This window comes from Heliangelus exortis, chromosome 1, assembly GCF_036169615.1.
Source record: "Heliangelus exortis chromosome 1, bHelExo1.hap1, whole genome shotgun sequence".
Taxonomy (NCBI): domain Eukaryota; kingdom Metazoa; phylum Chordata; class Aves; order Apodiformes; family Trochilidae; genus Heliangelus; species Heliangelus exortis.
Window position 1 is genome coordinate 148,336,670 of NC_092422.1, and position 18,132 is coordinate 148,354,801.

General features: G+C 42.7%; 1 protein-coding gene across 1 annotated transcript in view; it reads left to right on the forward strand.

Moving 5' to 3' along the window:
- Positions 1-18,132, forward strand: part of GRIN2B (glutamate ionotropic receptor NMDA type subunit 2B) — a 209,623-nt gene that overhangs the window by 174,211 nt on the left and 17,280 nt on the right. The window contains exons 5-9 of the mRNA XM_071732697.1: positions 3,826-4,034; positions 4,340-4,511; positions 5,170-5,323; positions 6,837-6,962; positions 9,932-10,161. Of these exons, the coding sequence (XP_071588798.1) occupies positions 3,826-4,034; positions 4,340-4,511; positions 5,170-5,323; positions 6,837-6,962; positions 9,932-10,161 (891 nt within the window). The remainder of the gene's footprint in view (positions 1-3,825; positions 4,035-4,339; positions 4,512-5,169; positions 5,324-6,836; positions 6,963-9,931; positions 10,162-18,132) is intronic.

Here is an 18,132-nt window from a genome sequence, read left to right on the forward strand (position 1 = left end):
TTTCTAGTTTCAGCACATTGTTATCCAAAGCAGGATCTTTTATTTAAGGTAAAAGTTAGCTGCTGTTAGTTTCCTCAACACCTCAAAATTCGTCCTTAAATCAAATTGACTTTCCCTTCTTTGTAAGTTCAAATGTGGTACAGATAGAGCAAGGGGAATTTCCTAGGTGCCCTGCCATGCAGGAACGTACCAGGGACTGGAGAATATGATTAGAACGTGAGCTTTAAAGATCCCTACCATCCTTACTTTTGCTAATTCTGTGACCCTTCCAGGGCTCCTGGTGGAAATTTGGATGACTAGACTCTGGTCAGAGAACACCCAGTGGGTCTTAAAACGGCAGGGTAACAAATTTGTATGATCCTGGGATGATTTGTTCTTCCTCTTTTTGCTGAGGCAAGCGCTGAGCAAAACTCAAGTAATAACAGTTCACAAGCTGTTAATACCAAATATCCTGAGATTTCAGAAGTGCCTTGCTTTGCTCTGCACAGCTTGACAGGTTGTATTCTTTAAGAGTAGGCATCATTACCTGGACAAATCTGTGACATTTAATTCTGTTGTGGCTAACCTTGTCCCCACAGTGAATTGCTCCTTCCCTCTCATGGCACTTATTTGCTTTCTCTTGCATTATCTCCATCCTCTGCACATGTGGTGGTTCTTATTATCCTTACTGTCCTTGCCCACATGTTGCTTGAGCTCTCTTTTCTTTAACTACATGCATACACATTTCACCCTGGCATGCACGAGTGTAAAAATAAGTCTGCCCCCTCTTAAATCACAAAGCTCTTCTGACCTTCCTTATTCATATCCACGCATTTGTGAAAGTATATGGCATGCCTGATCGTTCAGGTTAATGAACAATAAAATGTAATATTTACAGGTACTCTTGAAACACTCCACAGTTGATTTAAAAATTCGGATCAGAGCATTCCCTTACATCCTCCATTTTTCCTCCTTTATGGACAATTTAGAATTATGTTGTTGGGATAATAAGGAAAGGATGTGTACCACTGTATTTTCAGGTTAAGTGCTCCAGCATGCAGAAGGTTGTGGCAAGACTGTAGTTGTTATCCTAATTTCATAATGTTATCCATGTTGTACAATGCTGTGAAACGTGCCTGGCACACAGCCTTACGAACTTCCCTTCCTGTCCCAGAGAACTTCTGAGTAATTATGACTTGAGTTTGTCTATCTGATCTAATTTATCACTTAGGGGTTTATATCATGCCCATTACTGTGATATCTAAGTGTTTCTGAGATACTGCAAGATGTCACTTTCATCAACCACTTATTTCTATGATAAGTTAATGTTACTGAGCAGAAGTCTGAGCTGCTCTGTGCAGCATCTTAATCACTGGTCCCACTGAGCCCCATGTGTTCAGTTACTCTGCTTGTCTGGTGCACTGGTTTTCGGGATTTTGAGAGCCAAAGTTGCGTTGCACAAATCTCTGACTCAGGTGATGATGAACTGACCTGCTTGGTCAGTGATTGTGAAGTCCAGGGCTAAGCACACTTTGAGTGACCATGTGGCTGTGTTCTCTTTATTCCCTCAGAAATGAACTCTCCACATCCAGGCTTAGCTATTAGCATGAGTGCGGACCATCTGCTGCCCTAGACAATACTACCCGTCTTTTTTGGACAAAAGTTCCTGGGGCTTACAGTCTGCCAGCTTTCACCTGCTTCTTGAAGTGTATCTAAAAATTAAAACAGCTCTCCTTCATCCACTCAAGTAACAAATAGGAAAAAAAAAAAAATTTAAAAAAAAAAGAGAGTGGAAAAGAGGAAAAATAGCTGTGTACCCTGCTTGCTGGTCCAAGCAGCATGACTCTGGGAGCAGAGGAAAAATTAGGGGCAAGCTCACCTTGGTACTTTTTACTCAACTGCTGGCCATAACGGCCCTTGGAAAGACAAGAGCATCTGTCTGGCCACCTCCCCCCTCCTTAGAAAACCCACAGCCTTGCCCTCTCTGGGGTGTTATGTTCAGGCTGCAGGGATGGAGGGGGAAGCTGCAGTCTCTGGGTGATTTCTCCTGCATTTCTTCTCCCTCCACAAGCCCCCAGAGCAGCCTTTTTCTTTTATGGCCAGATGAAGCAGTTCCTTGTTTGTTTTCTAGGTGACAAGTATTTTTTGTGAATTCTAGCTGCTCTCAAATGCCAGACCCCAGCTGGGCTTTGAGTTTCACAGAATAACCGCTGACACCTAATGAGCCTCTAATAAGTGCTTCTCCCTCCCGTCCTGTCATTTAAATAAACAAATGACTGAAATTTGGGGGTGGTGGGTGGTGGTGTAGGACTGCAGTGGAAAGAAGCTTTTCTGTTTACTCACCAAGCAGGTACACCACTAAGAGCAGGCATGCAAGCTTCCCACACACCCACACTGCCTCTGCCATCAAGTGTGTTTCAGCCCTGTCCTGGAGGGCTTGCTTTGAGGATGGTGCAGAAAAGTTCCTTCTGAAGCCCAGTTAGTTTCTTGCCCTCTCAGCTTCAGCTGCCAGCCGAGGTGCTAATTAGTGTCAACTCTGATGGGGGGAATTGAGAACAGAGGCAAGACTTTGGTAGTTGAAAGTGTAGTTGATGCTTGGTTTTTTTCTTTTCCTGGAATTTTTTGCAAAGAATGTTCTACCGTGGGTTGTGGGTGTGCTATATGTATCCTTTCTTCAGGGTCTGGAGGGGCTTTCTGCTTTGTGGCAGTAGGTGTAAGGCAATTGAGTCCCACCCTCCTTTTCTGACTGAAGATATGATCTCATGGTCTTTTTTATTAATTAAGAAATGGAAAATTAAAAGATCTGCTATATATCCTTAAGGAAAAATAGCAAGATTAAAAAAATCAGAGATACTCTTTGATTTTATTTTTTATGCTTCAGAAATACAGAGCAATTCCTTGTTTCCATCTAAGGTATGCAACCAAGTAATTGGAAAGGACAAGAACAAGTATTTCAGTAAGGCCTTAGCAGGGGCTAGCAAGACCTCCTGTTAGCAAGTATCTCTGTCTATGTTCTTCTCCTGTGAAGACACTCCTGAAAATGCAGAACATCTCCCTCTTCAGTTAAGTGTTCCTTGAAAGTAATGAAACTGGAAATGGGCAGACTAGAAGGAGCTATTGATGAGCAAAATCAAGTTTGGATAAAATGAGTCTGACAAATTTTCTCTGAAAACAAATGAAGACAAAATATTGAAAAAAATAAAGGAGTTCTGTTTTTATTTTTTCCAGCGAAGTATTTAAATTTCTCAATTTCAAAATGACATTTGTTCCAGGATTTGTATATGTTTTTCCTCTTTTTTAGCAGCAGAGAACCCATTTATATTATGGCCAGTAGGCTGAAGCCAACAAGCTTCATTCCTGTTGTTTGGCTGAGAAAATTGAAAGAACTCATGTCTGTTTGACCATGGGGATTGTATCCCCCTAGTCATCCACTCACTCTCCCAGAGGATGAGACCGTCATGGAGCTGAGACAGCCCAGATGTCTTTCTTGTTCTCCACTTCACCCTGGTTTGAACCCACTTACTTATAGCCTTTGCTGGAACAGGTTGGCCAAGGAAATTGTGGCTCCCCGCTCCCTGGAAGTGTTGATGGGGCCTTGAGCAACCTGATGTAGTGGGAGGTGTCCCTTGCTATGCAGGGAGGTTGGAACTAGATGATCTTTAAGGCCCCTTCCAACCCAAACCATTCTATGATTCTGTGATTCTTCCACAATATGACCCCATCTTACATGAGCTGTGGGGCTGGGTACTCCAGAGTGGTCCTCCTGTCCAGGCCTGCTGGAGCTGTGGATGCTGCAGAGGGATGAGGCATCTAGAAGTCTATATTCTGTGATTTGTGTTTCCACAGGTGGGGAAATGGAAGGAAAAAAAGTTGCAGATGAAGTATTATGTGTGGCCCCGCTTTGAGCTGTATCCTGATTCCGAGGAACGTGAGGATGATCACCTGAGTATTGTGACTTTGGAAGAGGCACCATTTGTCATTGTGGAGAATGTGGACCCTCTAAGTGGCACGTGCATGAGGAACACTGTCCCTTGCCAAAAACGCATAGTGACTGAGTATGCACTCTTGGGTTTTTCCTCCTCCTATTGGGCTTGCCTTTCTCAGGAGAGCATAGTCTCTTGGGCAAATGTCATCACAATCTGATAATCCTTTTCAGAAAAGTCACCTCTATTTGCCCACCCTGGCCATGAGTGGCCCCATTGGTCAAATCACCACAGTGTTTCCCTTCACCCTTCAGCACAAATTGTACAAGTGAAGTTCTCAGCATTATATTGTGGGAGGGGGAGGGCATACTGACAACAGAAGGGAATTGAGGGAGTTTTCCCCAGTCTTTTAACCCATTATTGTTGTGATGGTTCAGGAACAAAACCGATGAGGAGCCAGATTACATGAAGAAATGTTGCAAGGGGTTCTGCATTGACATCCTCAAGAAAATCTCTAAGTCTGTGAAGTTCACCTATGACCTCTACTTGGTGACTAATGGCAAGCATGGGAAAAAGATCAATGGGACTTGGAATGGAATGATTGGAGAGGTCAGCAACAAAGGGAGGGCAGGGTGGGCTTCATCACTGGTCTGGGTAACATGGGTCAGGTCTGGTATGACATCATTATTGGGTCCTCTTCCAGGGAAGAAACAGTGGTGACACTATAGCAATGACTGACCTGGATCTTTTCTGGGCACTGAATGAATTAATCTGCTCTGATACTTTAACCATGACCACCTTTCCTGTTCAATGATTAATTATTATTATCTATTATGTCACAAATTTGGCCTTCACAGTTGAAGAAAGAGGGTAATATCCATGCACCAGAGAGGCTGCAACCTAGATTAAGTTTAGATTGCATATAAGGTGCATAAAGAATAAATAAGACTCTGCAGTGCTAGAGGTAGGAGAAAGCAAGGACAGAAAAATGAGATAAGACGTCTTCTCAGTGGATGATGTGTTTATCCTAAGACCTCCATGGATTTTTTTATACATATACCAGTTTTGAGGGGAAGATAAATGTCAATAGATTTCCTGAAAGAAGGTGTCCTGATGAAAGATTAGAAAGAAGAAATGATAGAAACAATATAGCCAATGGGATTGCAGGAGTAAAAGACTGTATGGGAAGGCAGGAAGGTAAGAAAGGGCTTGGCTGTGGTACTTGAGATGTGTCTCAGGCCTGTGTGTGATCCTTTCCTTCTTCCAGGTTGTCACTAAACGGGCCTACATGGCTGTGGGATCCCTCACCATTAACGAGGAGCGTTCTGAAGTGGTGGATTTCTCTGTGCCCTTCATCGAAACAGGGATCAGTGTCATGGTGTCACGTAGCAATGGAACTGTCTCACCTTCTGCCTTCTTAGGTATCATTTTAATCTAAAATTAAAACTTCACCTAGTGCTCATCAAAAATTAGGTGAAGGTTGCTTGTGATTCTTAGACTGAAAATCCCTTTCTGGGAGTACCTGTGGGACAGGTACTTAAAAATAAACTGTGATGTTTTAGTTCTAAATCCCGAACAAGCAAAATCTGGGCAAACACGAACAGACACTGTCTAGGAGTTCCAAGGCATTTCTCAGCAATTGATTGCCTAATCCCAGCAAAGAATGGGCTCACTAAGAGATGTCCCCTGCTTGGTATCACATGGTTTCCCAATGACACCACTAATAGCATGTTCAAGGAGTGTAGACCAGAAGACTGATTCAAGACTTATAGCTGTTATGCCATTGTACTTAGTGATAACAGTTAGCAGTAAATCATTCGTTTAGGGACATTATTTGTAAAGAAGGTATTAGCTTGACCTTCCTTTGTCAGAGCAACTCATAGAAGTTAGAGATCTAATAGGGCTTTTGAAGAAGAGTTGAGCAATCAGTTCTTTGCTGAAACTGTATCTTCCAATTGAGAGATTTCTAATGTCCTTTGGTGGTAGAGAGTGATCGGAGAAGGCAGAAATGATACTGCATTACCCCAGGACGTCCATGTCTTCCTAGTATCTACTATTTGGCTTTATAAAATACTTTATGATGCAGCAAATGCAGTACATGAGTTGTGTAATTACTGTCTGCTCTCTGCCAGCATCTTGAGAACATTTACAAACAGAATAACTTCATATGGGTAAAGAAATTTTTCTATATCTTTTTAAGAAGTAGTTTCATGACTGCTTACTCTTCAGGAGTTTTACCTTTTGCCAAGTTCACCAATATTGCTGGGGTATGAAAAAGCAATGTTAAAATTAACTCCAAAATTTTAAATTGCAATTTAATCGAGATTGTGATATTGACTATAGTCTGGAGCGAAGTTCTAAGTTTGTTTGATCTGGTTCAGTCCCATCTTAATCTGTTCAGTCTTGGAGAGGGAGAAAACCTGGCAGAGTGTGAATGCTAACATTTCTGGTGCGAGCCAGTGTTCCCATTGCTACAAGAATGGAATAGCTGAAACACTGCTATCACTATGGCTGAACCTCAGAAATTTGGAGATGCTCTTTGGCTCAGTTTCATCTTAAAAGTTGGATGTTTGTCTGAAACACTGCCAGTTCTGCTTGATTTTCCCCACTCTCTCCAGATGGTGCTGGAGGACATCCTGGGAACAATGTTTTATCAATGCGTGCCACAATGGGCTGCATGTAGTTCCAAATGGAGCCATGTGTCACAAATGTAAAAGCAAGAAGGAATGTGGTCATTACAGAGACAGAAACTATGCTTCTCCCAATTCAATAAGTTCTTTGAACATTGGCTGAACTTGAAGCTGTTGTAACTCCTGTTTTACCCCACCCTAGTTTGTCCCACACTCTCACTGGGGTACTCTGGAGAGCAAAGGAGGAGGGGGAGGAATAAGAGGTGTATCAGCTCTTTCACCATGGCTTTCTCTTTCTTTCCAGAGCCTTTCAGTGCTGATGTATGGGTGATGATGTTTGTGATGCTGCTTATCATCTCTGCGGTGGCTGTCTTTGTCTTTGAGTACTTCAGCCCTGTGGGCTATAATCGGTGCCTTGCTGATGGCAGAGGTAAGAGGAGTCCCTCCTTACTGTGATCCTATCTCACTTCCAGTCCTGGTGCCTTAGTCAGGTTGTTTCTCTCTCTCTGACCACGATATGGATCTAGCCTACACGAGTTCTTCATTCAGACTAAAGAGGGCAGGGATTGAGGCAGAAAAAAGGCTCTGAAGAGAGCAGATGGATAATTTGCTTGGCTCAGGAGATGCAGCTTTGTTGCCTTTCATCTCTGAAGCATGCACAAGCTCCAACTTGTTTCGCATTGAGGGAAAGTGGATCCTGGTAGCTGCTGCTGGCAGTGCCTACTGTGCTGCACTCTCTGAGGCAATCAGAGGGCTCAGGGCTGTCAATCCATTCTTCAGTGGTACCTCTCCCCAGAGGGTGAGCTACTTAGCAGGCCAGCATAGCGTGATGACCTCCAAGACTAAACATCTGTCACCTGAGTGTGTCCCTCCCCAACCTGGCTCTCTGGATTGCTGACTCCATCTGAGAAAGTGGGAAGCTTGTTTTCCAGGGAGTAGGTGTTGGGAGGGAGATGGGAAAAAGATGGGAACAAGTGAGTGACACATCTCTGGGGTTCTGATCTTCAAGAGACAGCCCAATGTGTTGACAAGAAGATGGACAGACAGGATAAGGGACAGACAGGCTAAGAGACAGCCTTTTTTGGCTTATTGACATGAAGACAATTAGCAAGTTGAGCCTTCTGTCACCTTCATACCTTCAACCCCAGATGAATCAGCCTTTCAAACCTTTTCTGAGTTTATTAGTTTGTTCAGAATAGTGGAAAGGAGACAGCTATTGGAAAATGCACTCATTTTCTCCCTAATCTAGTGCTTATCACACTAGAGAAGAGCATTAAAAAAAGTGTTAATGAGAATGCAAGCAGAACCACATATATGGGGAAGTGGAGAATTTCTCTCAACATGGAACTACGTAGGGTCTTTATGGCAACTGAGCATAACCACATGGATCTGCATGCACAAGTAAATACTGTTGTGAATCAGTAAATTGTTGTGAATTCAGTAAATACTGAATGTGTGAATCTCCTGAAAAATATTAAAACAGATGTGGAACTGGAAGCAGTTCTTTGTGCAGGTGGACAGTTGTGCAGTTAGGGGAACTGCAGCTGCAAGTATCAATATTTCTGAGTAATTTTGAACAGTACTGCATGATCAGGCAGATATTATCCCTGACAGATGTAACATGAAGATGCAGAAATCTGCTGCAGAGACTGTGATGTTTATTTGGTAATGAACTAATGTTCATATTGGTAATGGCTAATATTACTTTGGCTGCATTTGAACTAGTCTGTGACAGAATACCCCTGCCTTCTGCACCTGCATTTTCTCCTTATGGCACCAAGATATTCTCTCCAGGGTCAGGCAGGCATTCCCTGATCTAGCCCCTAAATGATGTTAAGTTATTGTTGGACAATTCAAAGTTGGAGGGCTCAGAAGGTTTCTAAGCTTGGTGTGGATTGGAGGCTCCCAATGCTTTCCTGATTTGTGGCTGACAGAGTGTGAAAACATATGAGGTGATCAGTGAGAGAGGAATAGTTTAGGACAAAACTCCTGAAGTTTACATTACACTTTATAGTTCCCACTGATGACTTGCAGGCTCATGTGTTTTGGGGCTCATTAGGTGGCCAAGGATATAAAGCTACCACTTCAGCATGTAAAAAGACAAGGACTGCTAAACCATGTTTTTTACAGCAACTGTTTTTCCCTGGCATCTCAGGGCCTCAGTTTTGCCAGGTGGTGATTCTGCTTCGAACTTGGTGTGCAGTTCCCAGGGTGCAAAATGAGCCCTTTGCACCTTTCAGTTGTATTTAGAGTAACTCAGTGCTGTCAGATGTTGTGTGCTGTTCCCTGCTCAGGGGGTTGGAGGAGTGTCAAAAGTTTCTTCCCATTTCTTTCTTTCCTGGAGCCAGCCTTAACCACAGGCAGCAGCTCTAGGCACCAGTCAGCCTACCCAAGGGAGGAGATAAAACATGGGATGCCAACCCAAAAGGTTGCAGAGCCAGGCTGGCACCATTTGATAAGTGACAGACTCTTGAACTGTGCCAGAGGGCTGTTGTCCTAAGAGGTTCGTCTTGGTGTAGGAAGCAGAATCCACAGAGTAATTACATCTGCTGTCTCCTGACAGCTCCTCATGTGCTAAAGTTGAGTAAATTTTGATTTGCATTCCCACTGATGTAGCCAGCATATGCCAGGTGTATGACACTCCTGGGATACAGGCAGGATTTCACAAGTTTTCAGGCCTAGTGTTTCATGAGCACACACAGCTTTTAGAATATGAGTGAGCTTCCTCACTGAAAAGTGAATAAGAGAAAAATAGCTTTTAAAACACTAGATCTGCTCCTGGACTGTCTGGGCAGAGCCGCAGAATTTCCTGAGATAGACCAGAGTATATATCACTGGTGCATACCTTAGACACAGAACATAAAGAGAAGGAGCTACGTTCTTCTCTGGCTTGTGCGTCTTCAACAGATAATAAAACCCTCTTGCAAAGGCATTTGTGGAGCCCTGGTATTTCAGATGGTGCTCTTCCTTGCACCTGTACATGTACAAGGCTGTTTTGCACAAGTGTATGCTGAAACTTCAAGGACGACGTCACTGTTGAATAGCTAGAAATGAAGATAGAATTTTTCTGAGCAAACAGTATTTTTGGTGACAACACTTGAACAAAAATGGAATGTTTGGGCTTTTAGGTACTCCAATCAGATACAGAAAAGGTTTCAGGGGAAGTCTTTGAGAAAGAATAAGTATGGATGCCTGAGGACATTTTTAAAGCAATAATTTTTTAGGGTTACACCTTGTCAAGTGTACTAACTCCTAACTCCATGAACATAGAGGAGCATAGCTGCAGACATTCATCTCATATGTGTGAGGAGATACTGCTCTAAACTCTGAAGTGAAGATGCATATACGAATATAAATGCAGACCACTTACTCTGGGATTGTGTCTCTCAATCATTCCAGAGCCCGGAGGTCCCTCTTTCACCATTGGCAAAGCTATCTGGTTGCTGTGGGGGCTGGTGTTCAACAACTCTGTGCCAGTGCAGAATCCCAAGGGTACCACTAGCAAGATCATGGTGTCGGTGTGGGCCTTCTTCGCTGTCATCTTTCTGGCCAGCTACACTGCCAACCTGGCTGCCTTCATGATCCAAGAGGAATACGTGGACCAGGTGTCTGGCTTGAGCGACAAAAAGGTAATGGATCCACTCAACCCTCCAAAACAGCCTTCTCCATAGAAGAGGCTACTTCCCTCTCTCTTCTTTGCATTTACTGGGAAAGTATACAGGGTTTTTCCTAGTTTAAATAGCAGTATTGCTCTTTGTTGGTATTTGGTTCAATTTTTACATGTTTTAAGGACTTCAAGAATGAATTAGAAGCAGAACTGAACTGTGCTTTCTTGCATGATCCCAAACTGTACCTTGATTGTCAGCAAGAAATAAATTGATGGAGCTTTGAAGACAAAGTGTGTAATGGCTGTAACCTGTTTTTTTCAGGGTGAAATAATTGATCTGTGTGAGAATGCTGTCCTTTAGGCTAGCAAATATGATCTGTTAGTTTATTATGGGAACAAGTTCTGCCCATGGGGGCAAATGATTTGGCTTTGATGATTTACTAATGCTTGCGTTTGAAGTTATATTGTAATTTGTTCAAGGCCTTTGGAAGCTTAGCACAAGAAATTGTTTCCTATTCAGAGTGTATTTTTCTGTCTTGTTTACATGCACTGTGTTTTGTCCTTGCAGAGCATTTTTTTTTTTCTGGGCTCTGGCCACTGAGAATTTTGAGGAGATTGCTCGTGCATGCAGGGAGGGCAGCACTGTTTGGTTCATGTAGGTCTGAAGCTTTGCACATTGCTTTATTTTTGGTTTTTGGTGAGGTTACTCACACAGAATAGAGTGTTGTGAGGCTTGATTGCCCATGCTGAATTTGTTTCTCAATTACTGGGGCTGCTTAAGGGGTCATACTGTTGTAGGACATTCACATAGCAATAGGTCACACATATAGCAAGAACGGGACTGCAAGTGTCAGTTTGCCACTGCTAGACGAGTCACAGTTACTGTCTTTTGTGTCCCCCATCATAGTCTAGAAATAAATCATGGCCAGGCCCCCTGTGTATACAGTGCCCTGTGCAGTAGGCTGGAAATTCTGAGGTGGATTAATTTTTAAGAGGGTTTGTTTTTTTTTCTCTTTTGATGTTTTTTTGTTGTTTTGGTTTGGTTTGGTTTTTTTTTTCCCTGGAATGAAATATGACAGAGACTCCTGTTATTTGTTTTAGTTTCAACCTCAATTTGGTTCATGCTGTCTCCACATTTGCAGTGTGCTGTGTTGAGGTAGAGGGGGAGGATGCGTTTCTCCCAGGTGGAGATTGTTGTGGAGACTCCTTAGAATCTGTAACACCCTCAGACTGGAAGGATGGGGTAGTTCATACCTGTGATCTACAGTTTCAGGCTCATGGAGTGAGCCACACTTTCATTCTTAATGTTTTTCAAGATATTCTTCATACCTGCAGAGATATGTGCATGAAATATCAATTGAAAGTGATAATTCCTGGAGCTTCACAGAGCCTTTGGACACAAGTCTTTTCATTTATTTTTGTCAATTTCACTGTAGGGCCACCTTTGTGTACTGGATTGAGGTAATTTTCTTCTACTTTTCTTTGCCAACATATCTGTGTTTACTTCTACAATTCTAAAGCACATGTGCTTTGTTTCATGGGGAAGAGAAAGGGCACAGTTCATACTCAAATGGTTGTAGTATGCCTCAAACAGAGCTGCTAGTGTTAGTGCAACATTTGGATAAAATTACAACCTACCAGAGCATCTAGAAACAGATGAAAATTGGATGGTAAAAACTAAAGGCCAACTGCTGCCTCTTGAGAATAAAGACCAGTGGGAATATCTCCATCCAAAAGTGAATGAGCTTGATCTACTGGGCTACTGGATTACCACACTCTGGATGAGCAGAAGGCTCTGCAGAATTTTAGAGAAACCACCCAGGCATCTGTCTCACTGCTTCAAGATGACCTGGTTAGGAGGAATTCAATGTCTTGAGTCTCCTCTTTTCCCTCTTCCAAAGTCTGCAGACTGTTTGCAATTCACTCACCCCCTCAATGCACTGCTTGGCTGGGATGCAGGGTGCAGCTACATCCAAGGGAGATGGAGGTGTAGTGTGATCTTCCTCTCTTTTCTTGCCCCCCTAAATTAGCTAGTTCAGACTTTCAAAGGAGACAGTCACTGACCAATTCCAGACATCCCAGAGGAACAGCTATAGTTTCCCATCTCTTTTATCTCCAGTGTGTAATCTGATGTCCACATCAGAAGGGAGGCAGATCAACCTCCTGGCTCCTTATAAGCTGGCAAGGCTACGTGTGTCCAGCACAAGGAGTCATCAGAGGATGTAATCCAAGCCGACAAGCAAAGGACTAGTTATTTTAGGGAATATTCTTCCTAGTTCTTGCCTAGACCCAGATCTGCTTGCAAATGTCTTTGTAGCATGACAGTACCTGGGGAAGGTGTCCCACCGGCACTGTACAGCAGCCAATATGCCAGATGCACTCACAAAATCCATTATTGTGCCTGGCTGGGGAACGCTTGTCAAGGTCAGGCTGGCTACACCCTGCGACAGCAACTCTGATGATCTCCTTGGACCCTCTTCTTTAAAAGCTGCTCCAAGAGTTGTCTACAGATGCTGACCCACTGCTTCCCCAGAAAAGTGGGCTGAAGGACTGTCTGAGGATTTGGATGGTGTCTTGGCTGCGCCCCAGCATTTACTTGCTAATGACATGCAAGACAGTGACTAATGTCATGTCCCTGCTGTGCTGTGTGTATGCTTGAGCAGGCCATGCTGAGTTGGGCTGGAGCAGACACTTCCATGCCAGGGTAGTAGGTTGGACTGAGGGTGACTGGAAGGTACCCTGTAGTGAGTACAGTGACCTCTGCCATGCTCTCTCTAGCCCAGGAAAGAGCCATCCCTTTGTGCTCAGCTGGCCCAAAAATGGTGCCAGAGATGACCTCAGAACCCACCCCAAGACGGTTGTTGATTCTTGCACATTAACCCTTGGCAGCTGCTAAATCATATTCCAAGCTGCAGCTCTAAACACTGGTGCTGCCATGGGCAGTTTGAGGGAGGAGCACTGGCCCCATCACTTTTGCAGGCAGAGCTGCTTGTACAGCATCTCCCTTCCAGCTCCCCGCACTTGCAGCGTGCCAAAGAACTCTCCTCCTGCACAGATGCCAAACCAGCACCGACTGCCTTCACAGGCCCAACTTGTTCAGTGGAGTGTCTGGATGTTGTCCTAGCAGGGGTAGAGTCATGCTGTCCAGGTCAGCTTGCTGGCTGGAGCTCTGCCCCTCAGTGCAAACGCCCCCCAGCCCAGCTGGAGCATCCTTGCACGCATCGTCAGGCTGCATCCATCTGGGGTCCATGTAGGGGCTGCTATGGCCCCGACCTCCCGTGAAAACCCTGCTAGTAAGGCAGCCTGTCGCAGGATACTGCAGTCAGCTCCCGGGTCTGGATTTCATCTGACTCCAATCAGGAGGTATAACCCAATTTCTAGTAACGGGGGAGCTTCAGACACATTAGAGAAACAAGTGCCTGCGGTATTTCAGTCTAACAAAGGCAATAAATTCAGGAAAGATTATACAAACCAAACTAATGTGTGAAGTAATCTAGTAGCTATACGTAGTTTCCATTCATATACAGTAGTGCAGAGTAAAAGAAAATGTGGACAGCCAGCAGGGCATTTAAATAAAATAATGCAGAATGCGGTAGGTTAATAATAATAAAATAGTATCCATGCATATAAATTAGCTGAAAATGCCACAGAAGTTAGTAAAGTATCAAAATGGTAATTTCCTAATTGATGTGAAGAGGAGAGAATCGGTTTCCTGTGTGCCTGCAGATTAATAGAGGTTGCTGAAAATTTCACATGTATTTGACTTATTTACTTTTTAAGATGTTAATGAAATGTTGAGACAAAAGGCCTGTTTGTATGCAGCATAGGTTAGCTATTTTTTTCAACTGATATGTTTCTTTTTCTAAAAAAATAAGTTTTGGAGTCAAAACTAGGTAATATTTTTAATGACAAAAAAATCTTGGGAGAGTGGAAGAGGGAAGAGGGAAATTCTGATCTTTGCCAAAGTTGCTCACTTTAGTATACTTGAAAAAAAATTATGTTTGATATTTCTGACATGTATTTTTGACTTGTCATTTTCTAAAGGCGTTACTCATCAAATTGAACCACATTTAAAAAAAAAGGAATTTTTTTTTTTTCTGTAATAAAGGAAGGAGACAGAAGGAGGTAATTGGAATACAAAGCAACACACATTATTCTGAGGTGAATGAAAGAGTTCAGGCAAAACAAAAGTCTCACTGAAAATCATGCAAAAAAGGATCTGCTGTATTTCTGCATCAATTGATGCTTGGCCATGAAACTGAAAAATGAATTATTTCCCACATTGTGTTTTGTGGCACATTAAATCTAAATTATACAAGAATCCCAGATATGCAGAACACTTAAGCATGTGCTTAACTTTGGACCTCATGAGTGGTGACATTAAAGTCAATGGTCTATTATTCACATGATTGAAGTTAATGGTATTCTGAGCTTGCAGCTTTTGTACAACAAATATCTGCCCTGGAGAAGTCTAGGAAAGATGCAGAGTGGTGATACCAGCAAGGGTACAAAAAGTGAGGGTCAGTCTTGTATCTTGTAAGGTCTGTACAGTCTTTGGGTGGATTGTCTAACTGAATGGCTTGGAAGCAGTGCAAATCTTCCACAGGACTGTGAATTTACTATCAACAAACTTGGTACTTTCACGCATTCCTGCATGATACAAAGGAAGTTTTATGTGGCTGTGTCTAAAAGCAGAAAATATGCAGTCCTTTCAGCAGCAGTATGATTTTTATTGTCAGGAGACCTTTGTGGAGATATGAATTAGCTAGACAGAAATAAGACCATGCCACTTCCAACTCTGTCCTTCAGTGATAAATCAGAATTTTTTTATTTTTTTTTTTTTTAATGCAGAGTCCAATGCACTTATCTTGACAAAGAAACGAAAAACAAAAAACTAAAAAACTGAAAAAACAGGAAGTCCCCAAACCCCCAGAGCTTACATCATAGGATAGAGCTGGATTTCTGTCCACAGTGATTCTCTGGGGGGACATCTTCCTGTAAATGAGGTGAACTATGTTCTATCTTTTGCTTAAATACAATCTTTCTATATAACACTAGTTGTATCAACTAGTGCTTAATGTAACAAACATTGGCTTATAATGAGGTGTAGCAAACTCAAAACTCTTAATAGTCTAAAATTTTATGCCTTAAAATCTGATGATTTCTCTGCACCTCTTTGTAATTATCAATTACTATAGCATGAGCTATTTACAAATGCAATACATAGTTCAATATATATCTGTGTAATTACATATTACACTAACATCTTTATACTAATAAATAGCTATTAAAATATCATATGTTAGCAATAGATCTTTCTAACTAGTGACTTACATTTATTTTGTGCATAAATATGACGTCAAATAATTTTTGCAGTTGTAGAGGGGTACATTTATCAAAGATTTAGTCGTTCTTCAGAGTCAGACTATCATTGGAACAAACCTCTATGCCTGTGTGCTAAAAAGTGATTCAGTAGTTTTAAGGCTATAAATGTTTAAAGTTAGTGGGTTTTCAAGCATGCTTTTTCTCCCCCCACTTCAGTCCTACTTTTTTCGCCATTCTCCCTCTTTTTTTAAGCTGTGTAGTACAGAGCTGTAAGGAGGCTGTGCAATGCTTTAGCCTTGGCTCAGTCTCTCAGGATTCTCCCTTTTCTGTTGATCTGGAGGGATTTAATGGCAGTAGAAATTTGTAATGGGGCTCTTCACCATTAGCACCAGTTAAAATGCAGTTTAGGGAACTTAAGCATGAAGGATACCAGGGGAGGGGTTACTCAGAATTGGACTGTGGGCCTAATTCATCCTTGCTGGAAAGAGAGAAATGCAACCACTTGGGCTATGCTGGTGGCAGGGATGGGAGCTGCTGGGTGAGGGATGTCAGCTATGGAGCTCTGGCACCATCCTTAGCTTGCAGCTTTTGCATTGCCACTGCCGTGCTCTCCTGGCCTTTTCCAGGCTTCATCTACCACTGGCTATTCCTTTTTTTCTTCTTTTAAGCTGTCTCTTGGAGCTAACCCTTGGAGGCTCTGGGAAAATTTGGTCAATTTTGTGCTAATTGTTTGGCAGTCTGAAAAATACTGTCTTCAGAGAGTTACATAATGGGGGAAGGGAAGGGGGGAGCAAAGGATTGTCCTGCTTCTTGCGTCAGCATAAGTCAACGGAGAGAGAAGCAATGAATATTTTTATTTATTATTTATACGACGCCATAAGTGTACTTGGCACTCTGCAGTCAAATAAAAGACAATGGCTCTGCCACCAGGATTTGGCAGCCTGAAAGATGGGAGCTGGCCTCCTTCATCTTAATAATCATGGTTGAATTGCTGGTGGGGAAGGGGATGGGAGGATGAGCTCTACAAGATTTAAAAAAAAAAAATAGATTCCCTCTCACCATTTCATTGCTTATGCCTAGTAATTGTTACTTTTGAAGTTATAGGAACATACATATACATGATAAATATTTGGCAGGTTGCATCTCTTTAGGCACTTTTCACTTCACGAGGTGGAAAGGATTCCTGCTTCTCCCAGGTCTTTGTCTATTCTAAGTCAAATTTCTCCTGAGTTGTGAAGGGCCACAAAAGTGATCAGAGGGCTGGAGCACCTCTCCTATGAAGACAGGCTGAGAGAATTGGGATTGTTCATTCTGGAAAAGAGAAGGTGAGAAGTGGAGAGCTGATAGTCGCCTTCCAATACCTGAAGTAGCTACGGGAAAACTGAGAAGGGGCTTTTTACAAAGATGTGTAGAGACAGGAAAAGAGGAATGGCTTTAAACTGTAAGAGGGTAGGTTTAGATGAGATGTTAGGAGGAAATTCTTTACCTTGAGGGTGGTGAGATGCTGGAACAGGCTGCTCAGGAAAGCTTTTGATGCCTCATCCCTGGCGCTGTTCAAGGCCAGGTCGGATGGGACCTGTTCTAGAGCGAGGTGTTCCTTTCCATACAGGGGGGTTGGAACTAGATGATCTTTACAATTCCTTCCAATCCAAACCATTCCATAATTCTGTGAGTCCTGGTGGCCCACCAGCTGTACCTGTTTCAGTGTCCCAGGACTCAGAGGGTGGTCATATGTCTTTCATTCCTCTGCTGTTAGCAGCTTGCAGATGGGAGGCAACTTTCCACAGAAGACTAAAGGAAGGCTTTGTCCCCCACTTCCCCCATGGTACTAAGATTCCCCAGCTGCCCTGCCTCAAGTTCCCTGCTTTTTGCTTTGCCTCCCTGCCTACAGAGTTGCTTAAGAAATTGCACTGAGGTGATGACTAGGCTATTATAATAATTTCAATAAAAATTCTGGCCTCAGTGAAGTCTTTGGAAAGGTTGCCAGACTTACGCAAGATTTCACCCTTCTGCCCAGTGGTTGGTACCTACATACAAGGTGCTGAAGCAGGTTGGCTACTATTAGTACTCAGAAGATAGGAGGCTCTGACCTGCCTTTATTAGTGAAAATGGATGAAAAAATAATTTTGCCCCCCACCAAATTACACCCTCTGAATTTCTCAGTGTTTCATAATTTGCTTACCAGTTGTCTCAAGCACAAACAAAGCAGATTTTAAGCTCCTCTGTGCTTCGCTGCTACTTCTCCTCTCAAGGTCTTTTTCATCAGTTAATTTTCTCCTTCTGAATGAAGATCTACACTTCTAATGATAGTAACATGAGTGTACTAACCGGTGTCTTTCTGCCGCACTAATTTATTTTGTTCCTGCCTGGGATTATTCAGTAGATGCTTTTTGCCCCATTGTGTTTAGCTTCCAGGATGCTGTTTTCCAAGGGTGGAATACATGGCATGATTTTACACTGGGATAATGAGATATTCTCCATCTCCACCTCCATGCATGCAAGCAGAAGTTAACTGTACTGTAGCTAAAATCCCATAGCCCATTTAATCGCAACAAATACGACTGTGCTCATCTGATACCACACCTACTAATACTATGGCTGTGCTAGAAACTCTCATTTCTGACTTGTGAAACTTGGTGATTCCACTACAGATGTTGTTCTCTGTTAA